Consider the following 22,593-nt stretch of genomic DNA (forward strand, 5'->3'; position numbering starts at 1 on the left):
AAAAAAAAAAAAAAAAAACATAATGATGTTCAAGTATGCAAAAGTATTCCAGGCAGTTAATCGGTCTGTAAGTGGCACTTCTTGCCCTCCAGTTGAGAAGTTAGATCTGGGGACTAGTATAGGTTAAAGGTATTTTGGGAGCTCCTAGATGGAGCAGGGGCTTTCTGCTGTCCAATAATGTGAGAATCTCATTGATTTTGCTGCTACTCTAAATAGGATGGGTATCGCTCAGTTAACCAGTCTGTTACCCAGATTCCTGCATAAAGGACTAGATGAAGATTACTGTAGGTATGGTTCTGAAAGTCTGAAAAAGAACAAGGTCTGTCTGTGGAAGTGGCAGTGAGCGTGTCCCACTAGTGACTGAAGGGAGGATGGACATCGGTGTGGAAGGAGATGGCTTCACATCTGGTAGAGTGACAAAGAGGGATTGATCTTCCATCTCCCGGTTTACACCTTAAATGCCTACAAAGGCCAGGCTGAAGTCAGGAGCCAGGAATTCCATCTGGGTCACTTATGTGACCATAATGCCTGTGCTGTCTTAGTCCAAGTCTCTTCCTAAGTGGAATAGGGATGCTAATACTGCCTCACAGGGTTGTGAGAATTAAATGAACACATAGGTGTTCAGTCCTGAGCACCGGGCCTGGCACCGAGTAAGTGCTTAGTAGCTACTGGCTGTTATTAGCACCAGTAAATGGATTCCCAAGGCACATTTTTTACAGCCATCTTGTCAGTAGCTACTGTGGCTCTGTTCTCTCTTCCTCTCTTCTCCTGCCCTTCTTTTCTTCATGTCTAGGCTTTAGAGAGCAACTGGGTGGTTTACCAGACTAGTATGATTTGGGTTAAAAAAAACATAGCTCTGAAAGAGTGGCTCCCAGATGCTGGTTCATGAACACATATTGTAACAGAGCTCTTGCTGGTCTGAGAATCAGAACAGTCAAGTGGTTTTTAATAAGTGCTAAGTGTGTTCCTTTGTTTTATTTTGGAATTACATAGTTCTCATTCTTTTACAATGCTGTTTATTGATTATTTTGTCATTGCATTTCATATATTTAGTAGGCAATAAAAAAGAAAAAGAAGCTAAATCATTAATCTAATTCTTTTTGGAAATTTTACTGGTCTTTGACGTCAGTGGTCTGGAAATTACTGCCTAATGCATACATGTTTGGCTTTGTGTTTATGTATGAGTACCAGTGACCAGTATTTGTATCTAAAAACTCATTAGTTTAGTCATTGATTGATTGAACATTTATTGACTCCTTCCTGAGTGCCAGACACTGTACTAAATGCTTTCCATATCTCATTTCATCTTCATAATTAACCTTGTGAACTGTGTGTTCTCCCTGTGTACTGTGGAATCTCAAAGAGGTGATATCATCTTCACCCAAGGTTACATAGCTATGAACGGTAACTGCAGTTGGATCCCAGGCTCCCCGAGTAGAGTGGATAGGTGCTCTTTTTTCTGTCTAGTTGTTCATAACCTGTCGGCTTTGGACCTGTGGAATTTTAGCTTAGAAACCATATGTATACGAGCTCATGGATATTTTTTCATTGTTTTTTTTTTTTTTTTAAGATTTATTTATTACTTATTTGAAAAGCAGAGCGACAGGGGGAGGCATAGAGACACAGGGAGAGAAAGCTTCTATCCACTGGTTCACTCCTAAAAGGGCTGCAACTGTCAGCGCTGAGCCAGGCTGAAGCCAGGAGTCTGAAACTCCATCCTGGTCTCTTCCATGGGTGGCAGGGGCCCAAGTACTTGCCTTCTGCTGACCTCCCAGGAAGCTGGATTGGAAATGGAGCAGCTGGGATTTGAACGTGCACTCCAATATTGGTTGCCAGTTTCACAAGCAGTGGTCTAAGTTGCTGTACCACAATGTCAGCTCCGCAAGGGAATTTTTTCAATCAAGATACACTAAAGGTATCTTTATTGGGTAGAGAGTTTATAAACTTTAAAAAAAAAAAGATTTATTTATTTGTTTATTTGAAAGTCTGAGTTACACAGAGTGAAGGAGAGGCAGAGGGAGAGATCCTCCATCTGCTGGTTCACTCCCCAGTTGGCCGCAACGGCTGGAGCTGTGCTGATCCAAAACCAGGAGCCGGGAGCTTCTCCTGGTCTCCCATGGGGTGCAGGGCCCAAGCACTTGGGCCATCCTCCAGTGCCCTCCCAGGCCACAGCAGAGAGCTGGATTGGAAGTGGAGCAGTTGGGACTCAAACTGGTGTCCATATGGGATGCTGGCACTGCAGGTGGTAGCTTCACCTGCAGCACCACACGCCAGCCCCTAAAAACTTTTAAAATATGATTTTGTAATACAAAAAGCTTAAAGCATTTCTTCACACAATAATAATCATATGGACAGTAAATTGGAGGTTCATTTCTGGTGACTCTTAAATTAGGAATAAAATGTCCACCTAGCATGAATCATTGTGATTCTTCAACTTTAGTTCCAGCAGTAGGCTGCTTTCCAAGGGTAAAATACTTTTGCTGCAGTGTGATATTAGTGGCTACCCAAGAAACACTTCAGAAACTCCTCACTAAGAATGGAAAATAAGGTGGTATTTAAAGACTTACTGCTAATGTGAGGTTAAAAGTTGAAGGCCAAGTCACAAGTTGCTGAGGTAGACATATCACAGCCACAAAGCCATGGGGCTCTGCGTCTGGTGTAGAGTTGCTTACCGTTGGCCACACATAATCTTTGCCCCACGCTAGACCTGCTGAGTGAGGCTGTTGACCGAGGGACCCACACATGTGTACACCTGGGACACTTCACCAGGAGGTCCTGTTTCATCCCAGCTCACCCTGGCTGATAATGGACAACTGGATGCCGTACCAGCTTTGGGTAGGGTAAGGCACCCTTAGGCTAAGACTCGCTGTTCTAAGCACTCTATAAAGTTGCAGCATCAATGTCTGATCACAAGTCTAGAGGTGATAAATGAAGCACTCTTGGGATCATCAGAGCTCCCACGGACGTTTTGTTTGTGACTTAATTGATACATGACACACCTTAGGACGTTTTTAGTCTCCTCTTTTCCTGAATTGTTCATTGGAATTGGGTGTTTTCTCTCAGAAGACTATTGCTGTAAATAGTTGTAAGTATTTCTTGATAACCTGCCCACAATCCCCTAGTTGTAAATGACGGTTGCAGAAGAGTAATTTCACAGTGATTTGATCTTCCGCCGGTCGATTCCATGCTTGCGGCTGTCCTGAATACATGCTGCCTGTGACAGGTGGCACTCAGCTGGGGCACTGCTCAAGGGCACCGACTCCTCACTGGGCTCCCTGAGGCCAGTGTGCTGTGGCTCCTGCCTCGCTGGTTTCAGACACACCTGTTGCCTTCTGGTTCCTTGACTGTGCCAGGCTCACCCTTCTTGTGCCCCAGACATTTTAGTGGGCTTCCTCGAATTACCTGGGTCTCAGCTCAGATGCTGCCTCAGACAGAGGTTCCCTCGTCATTCTCTGCTGTATCATGTGGTTGTTTTCATCATAGTATTTGCCACTCTCTGCAGTAATCCTATGTGCCTTTTTATTGTTTCTCTCTTCCAATCTACTGCCCACTCTGTGGGTGCAGACACCTACCTGTCCGTATTGTTTACCACTGGATCCCCAGCTTCTGGAACAGTGCCTGGCTGTTAACAGGTGCTGAGTATCAGAGGAATGAATGCCTTGGGGTCACACTCTTGCCCACCCCTCCTATTGGACAGGCCTGAGTTGTGCTTCTGTAGTAGCTCCTATGGATAGTAACTAAGAACTGTGGCAGTTTTCTGGAGCAAAGTCAAATCCATGTGAACTTGATGATTTTTGTAAATCTGTGTGCTGCAAGGCTCCCACGGAGCTGCTTCCTTGCCCACGTGTTGTAGGTTAGAATGACAACAGTTGTTTGGAACTTTATATCCATAAGACTCAATTAGAGGGTAAATGATCCCTTTGGATTAGTTAATTTCATGGTCTCGTGAGTGGTAGGACTTTTGTCTTTGGGTAAGAGCTAAATCCTGAGATCCTGGGCAGTAAAAGACATCTTTAATTTAGAAGAATTTGGCCCTGTCTCTCTTGTCTCTCTGTTTGCTATGGAAATACAGGAATCTAAGTGTAGACATGTAGCTTGAGCTTTGACTCCCAGAGACCTAAGTGGGGCCTGCCTGGCCAGTGTCATTCTGTGGGTTTTATGAAGCTCCTTTAAGCTTTGGGGACCCTCCATGGATTGGAGAGGTCTTCCTGATGGACTCCTTTGAGAATCTGAAGAGCCTATTCTTAGAAAAAATGTACAAGCACCTGTGTATTCAGTTTTGCATGAGTTTGAGGGGTGAACGGAGTTGCTGAATGCGCTCCACGGGCTGTTTGGGGATTCAGGTTGGGTTGTTAGATTGATTTGCTCATCCATCACAGCCTGGGTCACAGCTCTTCTGTTGCTGTTTCTTTCTGACTTGCTCTCCTGTCTTCTGTGCCCTCTCTTGTTTTTGTAATAACCTGCTGGACCCTCTCAGGCCCAAAAGAGGCGATATTCTCCAGGAGTCCAGGTACTTAATTCTTGACCCACCATGGCCCTCCCTTACTGCCCTGTGTCCACCCAACATTTGTTGCTGCTTAGAATCCACGTGGCTGTTGTCTCTGGAGTCCCCGGTATTTGGTCTCACCTGCATCTCCACTTTGCATGTTGACCATCTGGGACAATGGGGAATTCATCAAACGAGTGGCATGCTTCATGTACCCTCTCCTGTCTGCACTCTGCCTGTCTGCTCTGCCTTGGCACTGGGCTTGTCTGCAGCTGTTAGTTCCTCAGGAAGAATGTGCTCCTACAACTCTGCTGGAGACAGAGGGCCTCTGAAGTCAGTGGGAAAATGAGTGGATTATGAGGCAATATTCAGTTCTCTTCCTATGGAGGGAGAACCTTGTCCTCTTAGTGTTATTCCTGGGAGAAGTGATGTGTGCATGAGCCTTAGGTGGGCTGGGAAGTCTTGATGAGGAACCGTCAGTGAGGCTGGATGAGCCCCTTCGGCAGTTCAGTTGTGGCAGTGTTCCTTAGGGGTCCTCATCCATCTGGCATGGCGTATACTTGCAGGGTTTTAGAATTTGACAAATGCTATCCTGAATGAAAAGGTATCCCTGCTGGTCACACAGGTATTTTCAAAGTACCTACTGTGTGCAAAACACCTTAGCAGGGAAGGGATGGGGTTGGAGTGGAGATATTTCTAAGAAACGTGATAAATGATGCTTTTCTCCAAGAACTTCCATAGCCATTGGGAAGTGGTATAGGTGTATGAGAGGGAACCTCCAAATGTTGAGCAGTATGCAGGTACCGAGTGGTGGTCCCTGAGGGGAGGCGAGTCAGACCCCAGAGTCTTACAGGGGCCGTCTCGGGCCCATCCTGGACTGGGAGCAAAGAGAACTACTGAAGACAAGTATGTCCCGTCCTGGGCGCATGTCCCTCGAGTGACCATCTGAATGTGAGTGCTCAGGTCTGCTAATGGTGAGGCAGAGCGGCGGTCTGTGTGCCTGTGTTCTGTGTGCATGTATGCATGTGTTCCCAAACGCCCTTCTCACTGTCTCTGCCTCTCCTCCCCTGCTTCCCAGCGGGTGTTCCCCTACATCTCAGCCATGGTGAACAACGGCTCCCTCAGCTACGACCATGAGCGAGACGGGCGGCCCACAGAGCTGGGGGGCTGCACAGCCATCGTCCGCAACCTGCATTATGACACCTTCCTTGTGATTCGCTATGTCAAGAGGCATCTGACGGTGAGTGCTTGGCCTGGGCCACCTGGCAGTGTGGCTGGTTGGCTCTTGCGGGATGGCCCTGATTTATCTTTTCTTTTAATTCTAGATAATGATGGATATCGACGGCAAGCATGAGTGGAGGGACTGCATTGAGGTGCCTGGGGTCCGGCTGCCCCGGGGCTACTACTTCGGCACCTCCTCCATTACTGGGGATCTCTCGGGTACAGCAGTGGGCACTCATCATTTGCGCTGAGTGAGGCCTCCTGTCCATGCCCACTCCCTAGTCAGGCCTGTCACAGGAGAGAGCCAGATGAGCAGAGCTCACCAGAGAGTCCTGTACTCTCATCCATGTTGACCCCAGCCCAGGCTTTCCTAGTTCACTTGTCTCAGGGGGAAGCTTGGTGCCACCAGAAAGCAGAATTAGGCTTTCTTGAAGCCAGCTCTGCCAGTCTGTGTCTTGTTGTTTACTTGCACATTTGTGGCTCCCTTTCCTCTGTCAAGGCCCCTCCTCATCTCCTGGTGTGCTCAGTTTCCCTCCTCTTAACAAAGCTTTTCCCTGCTCTGCCATCCCTCTCCTAACTGACCCCTGGACTCTCCTATTTGGCAAGACGTCGGATGTGCAGGGTGTCCAGGTGTTTTCATTCCCTACCCATCCACCTCCTGCCCTGCCACACTTGCACCCGAGTGCTCTGCCTTGTTAGCATTGTTCTCCTGGGAGGACTGCTATTCCTTTGCCATCTACAGTGCTCTATCCTTGTCCCCTCTTCAACTCATTTAACTATGAAATTCCTGTCTTCTTTACTTAGGTGGCATTGACAGTGCCTGGTTCTTTTTATTCATGAGTCTCCTCTGATTTCTCTTCCAATTCATGCCTGATTTGGAGTTTCTCTTTTTAAATGCTTATTCTCTTCCTTGCTTTGCTCTCAATTGTAACGTCTTTTGGAAACAGGGAATTGAACAATATTTATTATGGGTAAAGCTGGTTTGGAATAGAACTTTCATGTGACAAAATGGAAAGGAAAATACTCATCTGGACTAGGTAACAGCTCATCAGCTCCAGCCATTGTTTTTGTTTTATTTATTTATTTGACATCGTTACAGAGAGGGAGAGACAGAGAAAGAAAGAGTTCTTTTATCCTGTGATCCACTCCCCAAATGACTGCAATGCCCAGGGCTGGGCCAGGCTGAAGCCAGGAGCCAGGAACTTCATCTGGGTCTCCCACATGGGTGCAGAGGCCCAAGCACTTGGGTCGTCCTCCTGTGCTTTCTCAGGCTCATTAGCAGCAAGCTGGATCAAAAATGGAACAGCCAGGACTCAAACCGGCACCCATTAGGGGTGCTGGCATCCAGTGGACAGCTTTACCCACCATGCCACAATGCTAGCCCCTGCTGTAGGAATTCAGTGATGATGCCTAAGTCTGTGTTCTCTCCCATTGGATACCCCTAAATGCAAATTTTTGTATCTTTTTTTCTAAGGTCCTTCTTGCTGATATCCTCTCACTTGTTAGTGCAGTGGATTGTTGAAGACTGCCAAGAAAAGTGGTTTTCCAGTTGTCCCAAGCTTTGATGCCTGTGCATTCTGGGGAGCAACCTCCCCCTTCATATTTTATCTTGTCTTGTGGTTTAAACTTAGCTCTAACAGCTAAAGCTTTTCCCAGTTGAAAATGAATCCAGAATTTTAGGATTTAGGGATCTGCAGCCTAAGCAGCTGTGGATGCCATCTCAATAATTGACATGACCAGGAATCCAAGCCCCAGCAAGTAACCAAACTCGCAGCAAGGGGCATCCCCAGCATTCAGATGTGTGGTCTCTCTCTCTCTTTTTTAAAGATTTATTTATTTGAAAGTCAGAGTTACACAGAGAGAGGAGAGGCAGAGAGAGAGAGAGGTCTTCCATCTGATGGTTCACTCCCCAGATGGCCCCAACCAGCCAGAGCTGCGCCGATCCAATGCCAGGAGCCAGGAGCTTCTTCTGGGTCTCCCACATGGGTGCAGGTCCCCAAGCACTTGGGCCATCTTCTACTGCTATCCCAGGCCATAGCAGAGAGCTGGATAAGAAGTGGAGCAGCCGGGTCTCCAACTGGTGCCCATATGGGATGCTAGTGCTTCAGGCCAGGGTGTTAACCCATTGCACCACAGCGCTGACCCCAGGTGTGTGGTCTGTTAATACCAACTCCTGCTCAAAGGAATGAGACATGACATTCCTTGAGACATGGCTAATGCTCAACCTGAGGCCTGAAATATAGGAACCCAGACCTTCCCAGAAAAGCAAGGGAATTATCAGAACCTTCTTGGTTCTGTGAAAGGATTCAGGAGCCAGGTTGACTAGGCTCCACCTGACAAAGATGGGTTGAGTTGAGCATCAGTGCATTGACACACATGAAGTATGTTTACATCTGTGAGTTTATAGTGACACTATAAAGAGAAAAACCCAGTTTCTAATTTCTTGATCCCTTCTCTGATAATTATTAGGGAGATTCAGAGTCAGAATTTAAAGGAGGGGCTGACACTGTGGTGTAGCAGGTAAAGCTACCGCCTTCAGTGCCAGCATCCCATATGGGCGCCAGTTCTAGTCCCGGCTGCTCCACTTCCGATAAGCTCTGTGCTGTGGCCTGGGAAAGCAGTAGAAGATGGCCTAATTCTAGGGTCCCTGCCCCCGTGGGAAACCCTAAAGAGGCTCCTGGCTTCAGATCTGTGCAGCTTCAGCCATTGAGGCCATCTGAAGAGTGGACCAGCAGATGAAAGACCTTTCTCTCTCTGCCTCTGCCTCTGTAGCTCTGCCTTTCAAATAAATCTTAAAAAAAAAAAAAATTGAAAGGAGCTGCCAGGACGTAGGCATGGTGTGGAAGGCAGTGTGTTCTAGTCAGTAACTGTGCTCTGCCAGTGGCTCGTTAGACAGCTGCCAGGAGCCCTTTCCCTGTCCTGCGTGGCTGCATGTGTGTCTGGGGGTGGGAGATGGGGAGGTCTTTACTGACAGGAAGCTGTATCACCTGTGCCTCTTCTCACTGTGCTAGAAGGTTTCACATATGATAGGAGATTTAATTTGTGTTGCTTCTAAATTTTAAAATTACACAGTAATACATGTGTGTTGATAAAACTGAAATATGAAAGAAGATGAAATATGCCCCATTGCCCATCCTTAGATGAAAACATAGAGGCTCCAGTTTTGTTGTCTTTCTTTCTTTTAAATTTACTTATTTATTTGAAAGGCATAGTGGCAGAGAGAGGGAGAGAGAAAGAGATCTTCTATCTGCTGGTTCACACCCCAGATGGCTGCAGTGGCCAGCGCTGGGCCAGACTGAAAAGCCAGGAGCCAGGAACTCCATTGTAGTCTCCCACGTGGGTGGCAGGGGCCCAAGTGCTTGGGCTATCCTCCACGGCTCTCCCAGGCACTGTAACAGGAAGTTGGATCTGAAACAGAGCAGCCAGAACTCAAACCGGCCCTCTGATATGGGCAACTGCACCACAGTGCTGGCCCCTCGGATTATTTTTTTCAATGTCACTGCTAGTTAACTGTTGATCAGAGGCTTGGCCCAAGATACTGACTCCAAGATACCCCTCTCTGAGATTGCTTGTCATTCCTTTTGTCTAGATAATCATGACGTCATTTCCTTGAAGTTGTTTGAACTGACAGTGGAGAGAACCCCAGAAGAGGAGAAGCTGCATCGAGATGTGTTCTTGCCCTCCGTGGACAACATGAAGCTGCCTGAGAGTGAGCACAGGGCATTCTGGGAAATGGCCCATGGGCAGGGAGGAGGTTGCGGTGATGTGTGAGGACTCACAGCTTGCAGGGCGCTGTCCTTGCACTGCACCTGCTTTTCCACTTGTCCTCATGTTACGCAGGCGCAGCAGGGGAAAAGGGAGCGTGTGAGCTCTGGCCCCCCAGAAGTGGGCGTCAGAGTCGGGACTGGCCGGCTTGTAGGTTGCTGCTGCACTGGAGGGCCCCCCATTTCTGACCTGCTTCTCTCTTGCTTCCTCAGTGACAGCCCCGCTGCCGCCCCTGAGTGGCCTGGCCCTCTTCCTCATCGTCTTCTTCTCTCTGGTGTTCTCCGTGTTTGCCATTGTCATTGGTATCATACTGTACAACAAATGGCAGGAACAGAGCCGAAAGCGCTTCTACTGAGCCCTCCTGCCACCGTCACGTCTGTGATTATCCCCGTGAGGTGTGGGGAGAGCAGGCGCTGGCCTGGGCACGCAGCCTTGCAGGTCTTCCCCGGTCTCCAGCAGCGCTCAGGGCTATGTTCCGTCACTGGAGCTTCGGATGCAGGGATCCCGCGGCCCAGGGGTCACCCACTGAGACATCTGACTCTGGTCCAGGAAGCCACCCACCCCAGGGCAGTGCTGCTGTGATGTGCCTTTCCCTGCCGTCCCTCCACCTGGGGGAGAGGAGGCGTGGAGAGAACGTATGCTGTTCTGATGCGAAAACCACAGAACAGAATCTGATAGCCCGGGCCACCTTGGATTCCTAGGGCCTCTCTGCTTCACTTTTCAATCCATAAACAATAGAAAACTGGTAACTCGCATACCTTGTAAACATCCAGGCGTTGGTTTGCGTTTTGCCCGAGCTGTATCCACCTGAGGATCTGGACGGGAGCTTCTTCCCTGCCTCACCGTCCTCTCCTGCCGTTCATCATCCTCTCTGTGTGCAGCCTGAGCTGGGACAGACATTTGGATACCTCTCTGCTGGGGCCTGGGCTGCAGCGCAAACTGAGCCTTATTAGGGGCCCTGGGGATTTCTGCTTGGCTCACGGCTCCAGCTTCTGCTCTGTAGCAGGGGCTTAGGTCTGATGGCGTGTCTGCAACCTTTCTATTCAGATCTTCAGGTCTTCGGTCAAGGTTGGCTGGAATTCAGTGTGTGCATATCAATAAACTTGGAGGACTTTATGGATGCCATGAGATTAACTGTGAAACTGACCAGCTCCACATTTGACACTGAACGCAGCGTCAGTCATGTGGTCTGACCACGTGGAGATGTTTCAGGACGCCCTGGAGCCTGCCTAGCTGCATGCTGTGTGTTGATCATGATTTTCGGAATCCCGTTTGAGTGCTGAAGTGTAAGGAAGCTTTCTTCCTATCACCTGGGCTTGGACACTTCCCAAAGAGGAAACCTGGCTGCTTTTTTCTTGATGGAGAAGAAACCGCTGCTGTTGTCCTGTTGCAAGTCTGGGAGCAATAGATCCTCATCATCTGTGCCTGGAAGAGCTCGTGGTCATGGAACAACAAGCCCGAGTCCTCTGCGTGTCAGTCCTTACTCTACTGCCTTATCTGACAAGGGGTCACATGCTGCTCACGTGTCTGCCCTGTGATCAAATTGGTTATAGGCCAGAGTCTTCCTGGAGGGCCTGGAACTCTGAGCTCTCCTGTGGACCTCTGTAGCCCAATGGAAATTCTTAAAATGGCTGATGGAACCGAACATGAGCTTCTGAGTGAGTGTCCTTTCTTCTGGGGGGTGAGGTCAGGGACAGGCGCAGGCCCGTCTCCTGAGCCTCAAGCCCATCAACTCCTGCTGGGCCTTCTGGTTGGGAAAGCCCTCCACTCAGCCCGGAAGGGTGGGGGGAGCGTGGCTGCACACAGGGCTCTGGTCTCCTGTTTCCTAGGTGCTCAATCGAGCGGCACAGGCTGTCCTGCTGTCCCGCAGGTGGGACGGAGGTGGGGTGGAGAAAGAAGGCCTCCTCCTAATGACATCCTCACCATGACAGTGGCTCCAGGTGCCAGAGGACAAACTGGGCTCTACAGCTTGGCCTAGGACCAAGGAGACTGGTAGAAGAGATAGGTGTTTTGTGTATTTTGAGTTCAAGGGGAGATGGATTGGATCTTTGTGATGCGAGGACCTTTAAGGGCTCCTGAGATGGCCAAGGAAGGGGAGCAGGAAGAGAGGGTCTCATCCACCATAGGCGTGGGTTAAGAGGGATTGAACTTGGGGGTGCTTATATGATTCTAGCTCAAGAGCACATGAGGCCTTTTTTTTTTTTTTTTTGACAGGCAGAGTTAGTGAGAAAGAGAGACAGAAAGGTCTTCCTTCTGCTGGGCCATCCCCCCAAATGGCCGCCACAGCCGGTGCACTGCACCAATCCAAAGCCAGGAGCCAGGTGCTTCCTCCTGGTCTCCCATGCGGGTGCAGGGGCCCAAGCACTTGGGCCATCCTCCACTGCCTTCCCGGGCCACAGCAGAGAACTGGACTGGAAGAAGAGCAGCCGGGACAGAACCGGTGCCCCAACCGGGACTAGAACCTGGAGTACCAGCGCCACAGGTGGAGGATTAGCCTAGTGAGCCACGGCACGGGTCTTTTTTTTTTTTTTAAAAAAAAGGTATATTTATTTGAAAGGCAGAGAGACCTTCCATCTGCTGGTTCACTCCCCAGGTGTCCACAATTGCCAGTTCTGGGCCAGGCTGACACCAGGAACCAGAAACTTCATCTGAGTCTCCCACTTGAGTGCAGGGGCTCAAGCATTTGGGCCATCTCCTGCTGTTTTCCCAGGTGCATTAGCAGGGAGCCGGTTCAGAAGCAGAGCAGCCGGAACTCCAAGTGGCACTCTGATACAGGTTGCTGGTAGCAATGGCTTTACCCTCTGCACCACAGCACTGGCCCACACACGAGGAGTTTTTTGTTTTGTTTTGTTTTAGATTTATCATTTCAAAGACAAAGGTACACAGAGAGATCTTCCATCTACTGGTTCACTCCCCAGATGGCCACAATGGCCAGGACTGGGTCAGGCTGAAGCCAGGAGTTAGATCCGTGTCGCCCACATGGGTGCAGGGGCCCAGGCACTTGGGCCATCTTGCACTGCTTTTTTCTAGGCCAATAGCTGGGAGCTGGATCAGAAGTGGAGCAACGGGGAAACAAACCGGCACCCATATGGGAAGCCGGCATCCTACAGTGCCAGCCCCACATGAAGCATTTTAAAGAGGGAGGGGAAGAATGGAACCACCGCTCAGCCCGACCTAGCATTACATGTCCTGCCACAGTTCCTGCATTTTGTTCCAGAAAAAGGTTCTCTTGTGAATGGGGGTGAACAGTGTTCTGGGAGCTGTACTTCTGGGTCTGTGCTGGAGGGAGGAGGTGCCCGGGCGGCCGTGTGGCTCTTCCGTGCACACAGTGGATGGATTCCGTGCACCCCCATGAGCCCCTGTGGACCAGAGGAAGTGTGTAAAGTGAGACCATTCCCCATCCCCGAGTCTGGTCTGGAGGGCTGGCGCTTTCAGCCTTTCCTGTCGTCTTCACCCCCAAATTACAAGATGGCGTCTGTCAGGAAGCTTGTTTATTTCAGTGGAAAATTACAGCCCTGCTCGTGGGGCAGCGGTTCCTGAGCACAGTAGCCAGAATACCCCTAGCCTCTTCGAGTGCCCTGGGAGACAGAAACAGGGAGTGGGTAGGAAGTCTGGGGGTGGGCCGATAGTGAGCAGGAGGAAAGGCAGATAAATCAGTGAATTAGTCTCCTGTGTCTGGGAGCTCTGGGAAAATGTCATCCATCTGATTCTTGGGTTCCTGGACGAGTTGCCACTCCTGGTCTGTTGTATCCACTAGGACTGGTTTCTCAGTGATGAGGAGGGTGGAGCTGGCATTGCTGGTGTTTGGTGAACTGATGACATTGACTATTTTAATGGGAGGATACAGCCGCATTTCAGGTTTGATCCAGTTCATGGCTAAATAGTTCTAGAAAGGACAATCGAGTTGGCCTGCGGTAGCAGCCGGGAGGGGCTGTCCTCGGCCAGCCCGAGAACCAGCGCCTTTGTCCCTGTACCCTTGGTTGCCACTCACCGGAGCCGAGTAGATAAAGTGGAACAGCAAGAGCACCATGACCAATATGACTGACAAGGCTATGATTTTGTAGCGGTAACGTTTCCAGAAAACAATGCAGAAGTTTTGAATAGGTGATCGCAACCACGAGAAAGTGGCATCGGGACGTCTGTGCGTGAGCAGAGGAGGTATCGGGGGGAAGGGAGGGCAGAACTCGCAAAGGCGAGCTTTGCTTTTTCAAAAGGCAGCGTGGTGTCCCCCCGGCCCCCGCCCTAGTCTGCCCCCTCCAGGTGGCAGCAGCAGCAGTGAGTGGCGTGGTGGGAAGCAGTTACCCTGCTCTGCTTGTAGGCCCGCAGGCCACCACCCCATGCAAACAGCAGGGGCCTTACAGGGGAGGGTGGAGTGTAGGGTACTGGTTGGGCTCTGACTGGCCTCGCCCCGCCGGCTTGATTAAGGCTTCCTTCTGTGACAGGATCTCCAGAGTCATCTTCACTTTGCCCTGGGAACATCACCGGTGGAGGGAGGCGAGGGAGGATTAGGACTTCTTCCCGGGATCCAGAGGGGAAAGGGGTGTCGCTAAGGTTCCCAGCGGTCTGTTAGAGCCAGGTTACATGGCACAGCAGTCCTATGCCGCAGACACCTTCCCCAGCTCTTACCGACTGGTGCCACTTGTCTCCATCGAGGACCTGGAAAGGCCACCAGCCCGTGACAATCTTCTTCTTGAAGAGGGAGAAGCGCTTGTGCTGAAGGAACTGGGGCCACTTGGGGTCCGGGTCCATCATCCTGAGGGAGCACTGCTTGGCGCTCGGGGCTGGGAAGGGCATGTCGGACAGATCCAGCTCCAGGACCCCTGCGCCGGGAGAAACAGCATCAACAAGGAGCCCCCCGTCCCGGGGCCACGGTCCCTGGGCCTGGACCTCACCTAGGAAGTCGTCACTGGTGAACGTATCATTGTCCCAGACCTGGATGATGAGCCGGGCTGGCAACTTCATTGACGTGGGGTCCAGGCTCCATATGTAATCCTGGGTGGTGGCAGGACAGCGTGTTACTGGCCTCTTTGAGGTCTCTGGTGGACCCTAAGTAGCCCACTACCCTGCAGTGTAGACTGTCCAGGAAGAGGGTTTCCACCTGAGGGCCGGGTCCTAGTGTCCTGTTCAGCTGGCAGGTCCCTGAGGCAGGGCGCCCGGGAAGGGCCCGTTACCTTCTCGCTCTGGACGCACATACACTCTGCAGCCAGGTAGTCCATGGTGAAGATGAACCGCCAGTTGAAGTTGCCCTCACCGGTTATGGAGTGGTAGTGGATATCCGTCTTCTGCATGTCCTTCTCCATCCCGAACAGCCACCTGTGGCCACAGTCCTTTCAGCCGTGGCTCCCGTGTGTGGTCCCCATTCCCACCAGGCACAGGTCGGTGGTGGAGAGGTGGCCCCAGCAGGACCCCAGGGGCTGGCCCGCCTCACCCTTTGACGTAGATGTCACTCATCTTCTCTCTGGTCAGTGACTCGTCCACCAGGTCCACGCTGGCGGTCTTCCAGATGATGCACCGCAGCTCGTACCTGCGGCCGCCGCGTGCTGAGGCTCTGCCGAGGACTGGCGCCCCAGCTGCAGCCTCGGGAAGGGGACACGGGCGGGGGCTGCCCTCGGGGCTCTGGCTGAACTCAGGGGCTTCAGGGGAGGGAAGCTGCCCGAGGAGCCTCCTCTAGTCCCAGCAGAGAAAGAATTACTGCAGCTCAGCACTGAGCCCAGAGGCGTCCTGTGGGACGCAGGGATGGGACAATGGCTGCCACTCACCATTTAGGCTTTCTGGGGCTGATGTCGACTTGGGGGCCTGGAGGCCCCAGCTTCTTGGGGAAGATGTCCACCCACAGTTGCACCTTTCCCTAGGGCCAGGACGGGTTAGGTGGTTGGATGTTGCCAGCCTCTGTTCTCAGCAGGCTGGCCCCGGGGGACCCTGGCCCAGGTTCTGAGGTCTCCTGAGGGTGTGTTCCTGACACTGGGGGGCGGGGATGACCACCCACCAGCTGCCTTCTTTTCCCCTGTTTGTGGCTGGGAGAACAGAGCAGTGAGGTTGGGTATGACTGGGCCGTTACTTATGGAGCAGCTTGCAGCCCTGAGTGAGAGGGGACTGCACGATTTCTAGGAGATTTCGTTGCGTGAGCACAACCTGAGGAGAGGAGGTCAGTGCAGAGGTCTGAGAAGGAAGAGAAGATGTACATGGTGCACCAGGGGCAGGCTACCGACGCTGAAAAGAATCACGTCCTGTCTTCCAAACAACCAGAGCTAGTTTTAAGTTCTGCTCTTTGGAAACTGTGCTTAAGAAAAGTGATTTCATGAGAAGGATTTTTAAAAGCCACTCAACATGGGGCCACCGCCGTGGCATATCGGGTTAAGCTGCCGCCTGCAGTGCCGGCATCCCATACGAGCACCAGTTCGAGTCCCGGTTGCTCTACTTCCGATCCAGCTCTCTGCTGTGGCCTGGGAAAGCAGTAGAAGATGGCCCAAGTGCTTGGGCCCCTACATCCGCGTGGGAGACCGGGAAGAAGCACTTGGCTCCTGGCTTCAGATCGGCACAGCTCTGGCCGTTGTGGCCATCTGAGGAGTGAACCAGTGGATGGGAGACCACCCCGCCCCTGCACGCCTCTCTGTAACTCTGCCTTTCAAATAAATAAATAAAGCTTAAAACAAAACAAAACAAAAAAAAACCGCTCAACAGAGATGAGAGGAATGAGCAGAGCCATTCTGGGGGCTGGAGGATAGGTGGTAATTAGACTGCCCTTGGGGATTTTCACTCCTGCGTTTGGGATTCCTCGCCCTGGAGAAGACAGCCTGCAATGAAGGGCCAGTGCCAGGGCTGTAATGTCTGCACTGACCCCGAGGGGCCACCTCCCACCCCTTGGGAGAGACCAAGGCGATGGACGCGGTGCTGGGTAGGGCTCCTTAGCACCTCCCGCGTGGCCAGGTGGCCTCCATTTCTTGTCAATGGGTTTTCCAGCTCTGAAATTTGCTAAGTGACATCAGTGGAACTTCGTGCTTATTGACGTGCAAAACATGCCCATCTTCTGTGCATGTGTGTACCTGAATGCTTGGCCCACCCCCCTCAACCTGGGCCATGTCCTGGGTGGTGGGGTACCCCAGCTCCTGGTCCAGCCCCTCCTACCAGAGCTGAGAGTGGCCGTTTCAGTCTCAAACCTGGTCAATGCCCGGCTGGCTCTCATTGTACAGTGTGCGGGTCTCTACGTGCTCAGGGACCAGCCCCTGGGTGTGCAGGATGTACAGTGCCAAGCGTTCTTTCTTGGGCCCCAAACCAGGCACGTGAAGGGGCTTGGGCTCTGTATGGGGGAGGGAAGAAAGGAGAGGGTCCTAGGTCATGAGCCGCCCTCCCCAGGCCTGGGGGGTGGACTCGGTGCCTTCTATGGGAGGAGATGGGAGAGGATGGGCTGCCCTCGGGCTCAGGAGAGCTCTTTCTGGTCCTGCCCACCCTGTGTCTGAGCTTCTCACCAAAGCTTTCCAGCTTGAATTTTTCCCCGTTGTATAAGACAGAGTCTTCCTCAGGGCTGTACAAAGGCGGAGGCAGCCCTTTCTGCTTGGCACGGCGCTCCAGGAGGTAGCTGGGGGGCATCTGATCCCGCCAACGGAAGGGCCCTGTCCTGGGGGGATGTGTGAAAGGCAGGCCCTGGGTCCCAGCCTCCCCCATGGGAGCTGTGGGCTCACCCCACCCCTCCCCCACACGCTTGTCCTGCCCTGGCCCCCACTCACTGGCAGTAGGATTTGGAGAGCCCACAGCGAGCTTCAAAGCCAGACAGGAGTCGGTTCTCCAGGTCGATGACTGTGGTTCCGATCTCATCATCGGCTGAAACGAGGTCAAAGTCATACAGCTGGATCTCCAGGTCCTTCTCCAGGGGAATGTTGCAGGTGAGCTCAAACATCCTGGAGGTGAAAGCGTGGGCCATGTGGTCTCCATGCCGCCCTCGCCACTGTCTGCCCCCTTGTTCATTCGTGGTGAGTAAGAACAGAGCACGGGATGGGCTGCTTCCTGCCAACAGCCGTCCCCTGCTTGTAGCTGAACTTGAGAGGGTGGAACTGGACCACCTTTCGGTGCATCTCCCGCCTGTTGGGCACCAAGTGTATCTAAGGCGCCAGGCTAGGAATTTGCAGGCTGCAAAGCAGAGCAGGGGCCCCGTGTGCTGGAGCTGACGCCCAGCGAGGTGTGCACAGGCGGAGGGGACTAGCGAGTCAGAGCAACTCACGTGCCGAAGATGGGATCCAGAGTGTTGGGCCGGTAAGAGTCCCGGCTGCCAAGCTTTGTCTCCCCCAGCTTCACCATCACGTAAGGGTCACACTGCGGATCAGATGGGACGGGGAGTTGGCCCAGCCTGGCCAGGGACGGGGCACCATGGGGGCAGAAATGAGCCCTCGGCACCACATGGAGTGCGGGGGCAGCCAGCATTTGGGTGTGAGCAGACTGAGGGAACTCTGGGAAGGCTGGGGTTCGGGGCAGGGGGTGGGGGCGGCACCGGAGCTGGGCCAGGCTGCTCTTTACCAGGCCGTTGTAGTCCTGGGGCTGCAGGTTGATGCCTCGCACCACATACACCCGCACCAAGCACTGCTGAGGGAAGTCCTCTCTACTGGGCCACACCAAGAACTGGCGCGGGGGCTTGGGGGCCTCTGGATTCTCAGGAAAGGGGTAGATGCGGAAAAGGCCCTGTGGGACGAGGGGGCGTTAGGGACCCAGCCTAGCAGCGTAAAGCCCTCCGGGATGTGCTGCTGGCCAGAATTCCAGAGAGAGGGAGCTGGGCAGAGGATGCCGGGGACAGAACTGGGGGGACAGGAGTGGCAGGTGCAGCACAGGTGTCCCGCAGGGACCGCCGAGTTTATGAGGGGTGCTGGGGAAAGGGACCCAAACCCAGATTGGTTTAGGTGACTTCGCGGTTTCTGCTGATGGGAACTCACTCTGCCCCAACCGTTCCTTCAGGTTTAAACTTGTTCTCTAAGGCTCCGCAGCCTTGGGAGACAGGGGAGGCCAGAGCTGGGAACAAGAGGGCCCTCCCTCTTCCTGGGGAAGGGGGGTCTCTCTGGTCCCCGTGTAGACTAATCTCTGCTCCTCCACTCCCAAAGCTTCCTCCGGTCTTCCCAACCAGATCCTTACAATGAGCACGTCAAGCCAGGGCTTTATATTAGGGTCTTCCGGGGGCTGAAGGGGCACAGGGAGACGGGCAGCTGAGCTGGGGTAGCCGGACACACACCTTGAACTCCCCTACCACAGGGCTATCCACTTTGGGCTGCTCCTGGTAGAGTTTAAAGGTCTGGCAGAAGTCCTGGAGGCCTTGGAAGGCTGGCACGGCCTCCAGCTCACAATCATACACCTGTGCAGGGGGGAGGGGTCCCGGCTGGTGGGGAGACCGTTCCTGGAATCAAGAGAGGCTTTCTCCAAAGCATCTGCCCGGCCGGCCCGGCAGGCAGCACCGCCTGCTGCAGACTAGGTGGGTAGTGCATTGTCTCCCGGGAGACGATGTAGAAGTCGCGCCCTCCCCCCTAACTTGGCCTTCCTGGAGGAATCAAGGCTGGCTTGGCCGGCTGTCCCAGCAGGAGGTTGAATCCCATCCCTCCCAGCATCCTCCCCTCCTGGGGGCCTCCAAACCTTTATGGTGAAGTAATCTTTGTACTTGTACTTCAGGGACTTGTCATCCGCCGTGGCCCAGAAGAGCTTGCTCCACCAATCCACCTCGTGCTCAAATTCATCCTGGCAGGGGAGAGGGGGAATGCTGGCCCCACCCCTACCCCAGGCAGAAGCCCCCCCCCCCTAAACTGACAGGTGGTTCCTTGTCCCTGGGATTGAGCCTACTTCACCTCGGCTTTGCTGGACTTATACCAGAACTTTCTGTAGAGGTGCTCTAGGATCTGAAAAGTAGAAGGTGAGCAAGGTGTGCCCAGGCAGCTGGGGCTCCTCACACATCACTGGCCCAGACCTGGAGAGGAGGGGAGTCAAGGCTGGGGCTCACCTCCCTCCTGCCCTTCACGAGGGCCTTTTAATATAGGGCTCTTAGAATAGGATTGGGGGTGGGGCCCACACTGTAGTGGGCTAAGCCTCCGCCTCTAGTCCCGGCTGCTCCTCTTCCGATCCAGCTGTCTGCTATGGCCTGGGAAAGCAGCGGAAAATGGCCCGAGTCCTTGGGTCCCTACACCCGTGTGGGAGACCCAGAAGAAGCTCTTGGCTCCTGGCTTTGGATCGGCTCAGCTTCAGCTGTTGCAGCTATTTGGGGGGTGAACCAGCGGATGGAAGACTTCTCTCTCTGTTTCTCTCCTCTCTCTCTGTGACTCTACTTCTCAAATAAATGAATAAATAAAATCTTAAAAAAAAACACACACACACACACAGGATCAGGGCAAAAAGGAAAAAGTGTGGTTTTCAGTCTTCAGACTGGACTCAAAGGGGCTCGGAAATGCAGACCCTCGAGCCCCGCCCTGACCTGCTGCGTGGTTGTTGATGTTGTTGGGAGCACTCCTGTGGGGGGCCAGGCTGAGACACACTGTGGGGGGCTGGGCTGAGACATACTGCTTCAGTGTCCCTGCTACAGTTAGGTAGGGCTCTGCCCATGGATGCCACAGGTACCAGGCAAGGGTGAAGGAGAAGGCAGGGCCCCAGGCTGAACTCACCTCCTGGTGGTACTTCCTCTCGGCCAGCGCTGCGTGGAGAGAGTGCCATGGGAGTCTTGGGAGGAGGCAGAGGAGGAGGGACGCCAACCCCAAGGGGAGGCAGGGCTGTGCCCCACACCCGGCAGGGACTTATCGCAGAGGCCTGGGGAAGGGCGAGGAGCCAGGGCCGTACTTGGCAGCTGCGGGGGGACGTAGTCCTGAGCCCAGGGGTCACAGAAATAAGGCTGGAGGAAGTCGATGTTGGCCTGGCCCACCACGGTCTGCTGGCCATAGTCCTGATTGTCCACCACCTTCACCGTGAGGGGCAACGCGAAGGCTTCCTCTGTGGGCATGAGCTGCGGCCCAGCGAGGGGCAGGGAGCGTGAGCCCCAGCCCTAACCACAGGGACGGCCCCTCCCTCCACCCTGGCGCCTGGCCTCTTACCACCATGAGAAAGAGGATGGGCTCGGGGAAGTTGGGGTTGGTCTGGAAGTCTTGGATGGGCTCTGTTTTTAGGGACTCTTCCCCACACTCCACCAGGAGCTGGGGGTAGCGCACCTTCTTCATGCCCCGAAGGCCCCAGGCCAGGATCTGCCAGAACCGAGGAGCACAGGGCCACGGGAGGCAAGCGCCTCAGGAACGGGGTCCCGGCCCAGGCACGGGACACCGGCCAGGGGATCGCGGTACAGCCGGGAGCATGCAGGGCCAAACGATGAGGCCAAGCCCCCCCACCCCGGCTCGCTCACTCTGGGTTCATCAGGCCTGGAGGCTGTCCTGCCTTGTGAGAGGCGCCCTCTAGACTGGCCCGTCCTCGCCTGCTGCCTCGCCTGACCTCCCATCCATTCTCAGGTGGGAGTTCCTGGGGCTGGCTGCCTCTGAGGGCCCAGCCCTCCTCTCCGCGGGTCGGTGACTCAGTCACCCCATGGACGTGCAGCCTGCGGTTTCCCTCTCATCCGACCCACACTGGGCACCCCAGGAAACATCCAGGCCCTTATTCCTGAAGGCCTCCTTGGGAGCTTAGAACAGACACCGCTGGGACGTCTGGGGAGGCCTGCCGAGAGCCTGAGTGAGCGTCCTTTGCCAATTGCATGGCTTCCAACATGAAGCCTTTGGTGCTACACTCAGAAGAGAGGTGCAAAACATCCCGGTGTTCAGAGCCAGGCAGCACTGGGTCTAAATGCCACTGTCACTTAGTCCCTGTGTGGGATTTTTGTGTGTGTGTGTGTGTGTGTGTGTGTGTGTGTCTTGGAGCCTCTTACAGTCTGTGCCTTGGAGTTTCTCTCTCTCAAAAGCAGTCCCCACTGCACGTGGCAGCATGAGACTCAAATATGGTAAACGCTCCTCGGTCCTTGGTCTACCGCCCCCTGCGGGGATTTGCAGTGAGACCATGACAATGCCAGAGCCCCTGTCCACTTCTCCCTGGCCTCCCCCATCTCCCAGAGAGCATCTTCTTGGGCCAGGGGGTCAGGAAGGCCTGGAAGAGCTCCAGGACGCTGCAGGCTGTTCTGGATGGTGCTTGGGCCCCACCGAGCCTCTCACCACCCGCACCTCGATGGCCATCTTCCTCTGCGTGGGCTGGATGCTCCTGGGCAGTGTGTAGACCCCGTTCTTCCAGGGGACACTTAGGATCGGCAGCTGCTTCTCTCTCAGCTTCTGGAGGGGAGGAGGGGGGGGGGCGAGCAGGGAGCATGAGGCCCCCGTCCCCAACTGAAGCAGGTTCCTCAGAGGGCTCAGCTGGGCTAGAGCTGGCTGGGGGAGGGGCTGGGTAGGTGGCATCACTGAGCCAGGGTCTGGTTTCTGGTCCCCAGGTCTTTCCTGAGGGACACCTGGGGCGGGGGTGACCAGGGAGTGGGCACCGAGCACTCCCCTCCCCAGCCAGGCCCTGTTACCCAGTACCTCCGTCTCCAGGATCAGCTCGCAGGATGCCAAGATCTCACCCTCTTCCTCCCCCAAGTCTTTCACAAGTGGGTGCCACCTCAGAGGGGGCAGGATCCGGTCTTGGAGATCCAGCCAGACCACCGGGGGCCATATGCTCCGTCCCCACAAGGTCTCCTTGCCCTGGGGGAGAAGGGGACACATTCACACAGCATGGCGGCCAAGCCAGCAGGGGGCCAGCTCCTTGCCCACACTTCTGCCCAGCACAGGGCAGCACCCAACATTCTATTTGCACAGTGCCCTCTGCACGCCTGGCCTCCCTCTAACGTGCCAGCCCCGCAGCGGCAAGGCCAGGAGGGTCCTTGGCCACCTTACCTGGGAGTCGCGTTGCCACAGTTCCAGCACCAGGAGCGGTGGGCTCTCTTTGGTGTCCTGGGGGTTCTCGTACAGGAGCAGATGCTGGAAGATGAGTGTCTGGGCCCAGATCGGGGCTGCGGAGCTGCCTGCGGCTTGGGTGCGCTGGCTGTGGTTTAAGAAGATCACCCGAATGAAGGGCCCTGGGGAGGGGCGGGGCAGGGACTTGCGTCTTGGAGCTGTCAAGCGAGGCTCCTGTGGTAGCAGCTGTGGTAGCTGCTGGGCCAGGGG

At 53.8% G+C, this 22,593-nt stretch overlaps 2 protein-coding genes across 5 annotated transcripts in view; one reads left to right on the top strand and one right to left on the bottom strand.

Annotated features, from left to right (window-relative positions):
• Positions 1-11,117, top strand: part of LMAN2L (lectin, mannose binding 2 like) — a 30,422-nt gene extending 19,305 nt beyond the window's left edge. For 2 of the 4 annotated variants that reach the window (XM_002710023.6, XM_070068786.2), the window contains 5 exons: positions 4,478-4,510; positions 5,565-5,726; positions 5,812-5,926; positions 9,297-9,416; positions 9,685-11,117. In XM_002710023.6, the coding sequence (XP_002710069.1) occupies positions 4,478-4,510; positions 5,565-5,726; positions 5,812-5,926; positions 9,297-9,416; positions 9,685-9,827 (573 nt within the window). In that variant the 3' untranslated portion in view covers positions 9,828-11,117. The remainder of the gene's footprint in view (positions 1-4,477; positions 4,511-5,564; positions 5,727-5,811; positions 5,927-9,296; positions 9,417-9,684) is intronic. The other 2 variants (XM_002710024.6, XM_070068787.2) reach the window with 1 other exon arrangement.
• Positions 10,723-22,593, bottom strand: part of FER1L5 (fer-1 like family member 5) — a 59,185-nt gene continuing 47,314 nt past the window's right edge. Inside the window, exons 33-54 of the mRNA XM_089326049.1 lie at positions 22,324-22,505; positions 21,970-22,131; positions 21,622-21,726; positions 20,518-20,664; positions 20,267-20,429; positions 20,095-20,123; positions 19,288-19,338; positions 19,079-19,180; positions 18,684-18,803; positions 17,981-18,142; positions 17,688-17,779; positions 17,197-17,367; positions 16,939-17,087; positions 16,630-16,769; positions 15,232-15,320; positions 14,901-14,996; positions 14,644-14,785; positions 14,365-14,464; positions 14,099-14,292; positions 13,832-13,941; positions 13,464-13,611; positions 10,723-13,358 (exon numbers count right to left, since the gene is read on the bottom strand). Coding sequence (XP_089182175.1) covers positions 13,134-13,358; positions 13,464-13,611; positions 13,832-13,941; positions 14,099-14,292; positions 14,365-14,464; positions 14,644-14,785; positions 14,901-14,996; positions 15,232-15,320; positions 16,630-16,769; positions 16,939-17,087; positions 17,197-17,367; positions 17,688-17,779; positions 17,981-18,142; positions 18,684-18,803; positions 19,079-19,180; positions 19,288-19,338; positions 20,095-20,123; positions 20,267-20,429; positions 20,518-20,664; positions 21,622-21,726; positions 21,970-22,131; positions 22,324-22,505 — 2,879 coding nt within the window. The 3' untranslated portion in view covers positions 10,723-13,133. The remainder of the gene's footprint in view (positions 13,359-13,463; positions 13,612-13,831; positions 13,942-14,098; positions 14,293-14,364; positions 14,465-14,643; positions 14,786-14,900; positions 14,997-15,231; positions 15,321-16,629; positions 16,770-16,938; positions 17,088-17,196; positions 17,368-17,687; positions 17,780-17,980; positions 18,143-18,683; positions 18,804-19,078; positions 19,181-19,287; positions 19,339-20,094; positions 20,124-20,266; positions 20,430-20,517; positions 20,665-21,621; positions 21,727-21,969; positions 22,132-22,323; positions 22,506-22,593) is intronic.

This window comes from Oryctolagus cuniculus, chromosome 2, assembly GCF_051225735.1.
Source record: "Oryctolagus cuniculus isolate XC-2025 breed Fujian yellow rabbit chromosome 2, ASM5122573v1, whole genome shotgun sequence".
In the NCBI taxonomy this organism is placed as follows: Eukaryota; Metazoa; Chordata; class Mammalia; order Lagomorpha; family Leporidae; genus Oryctolagus; species Oryctolagus cuniculus.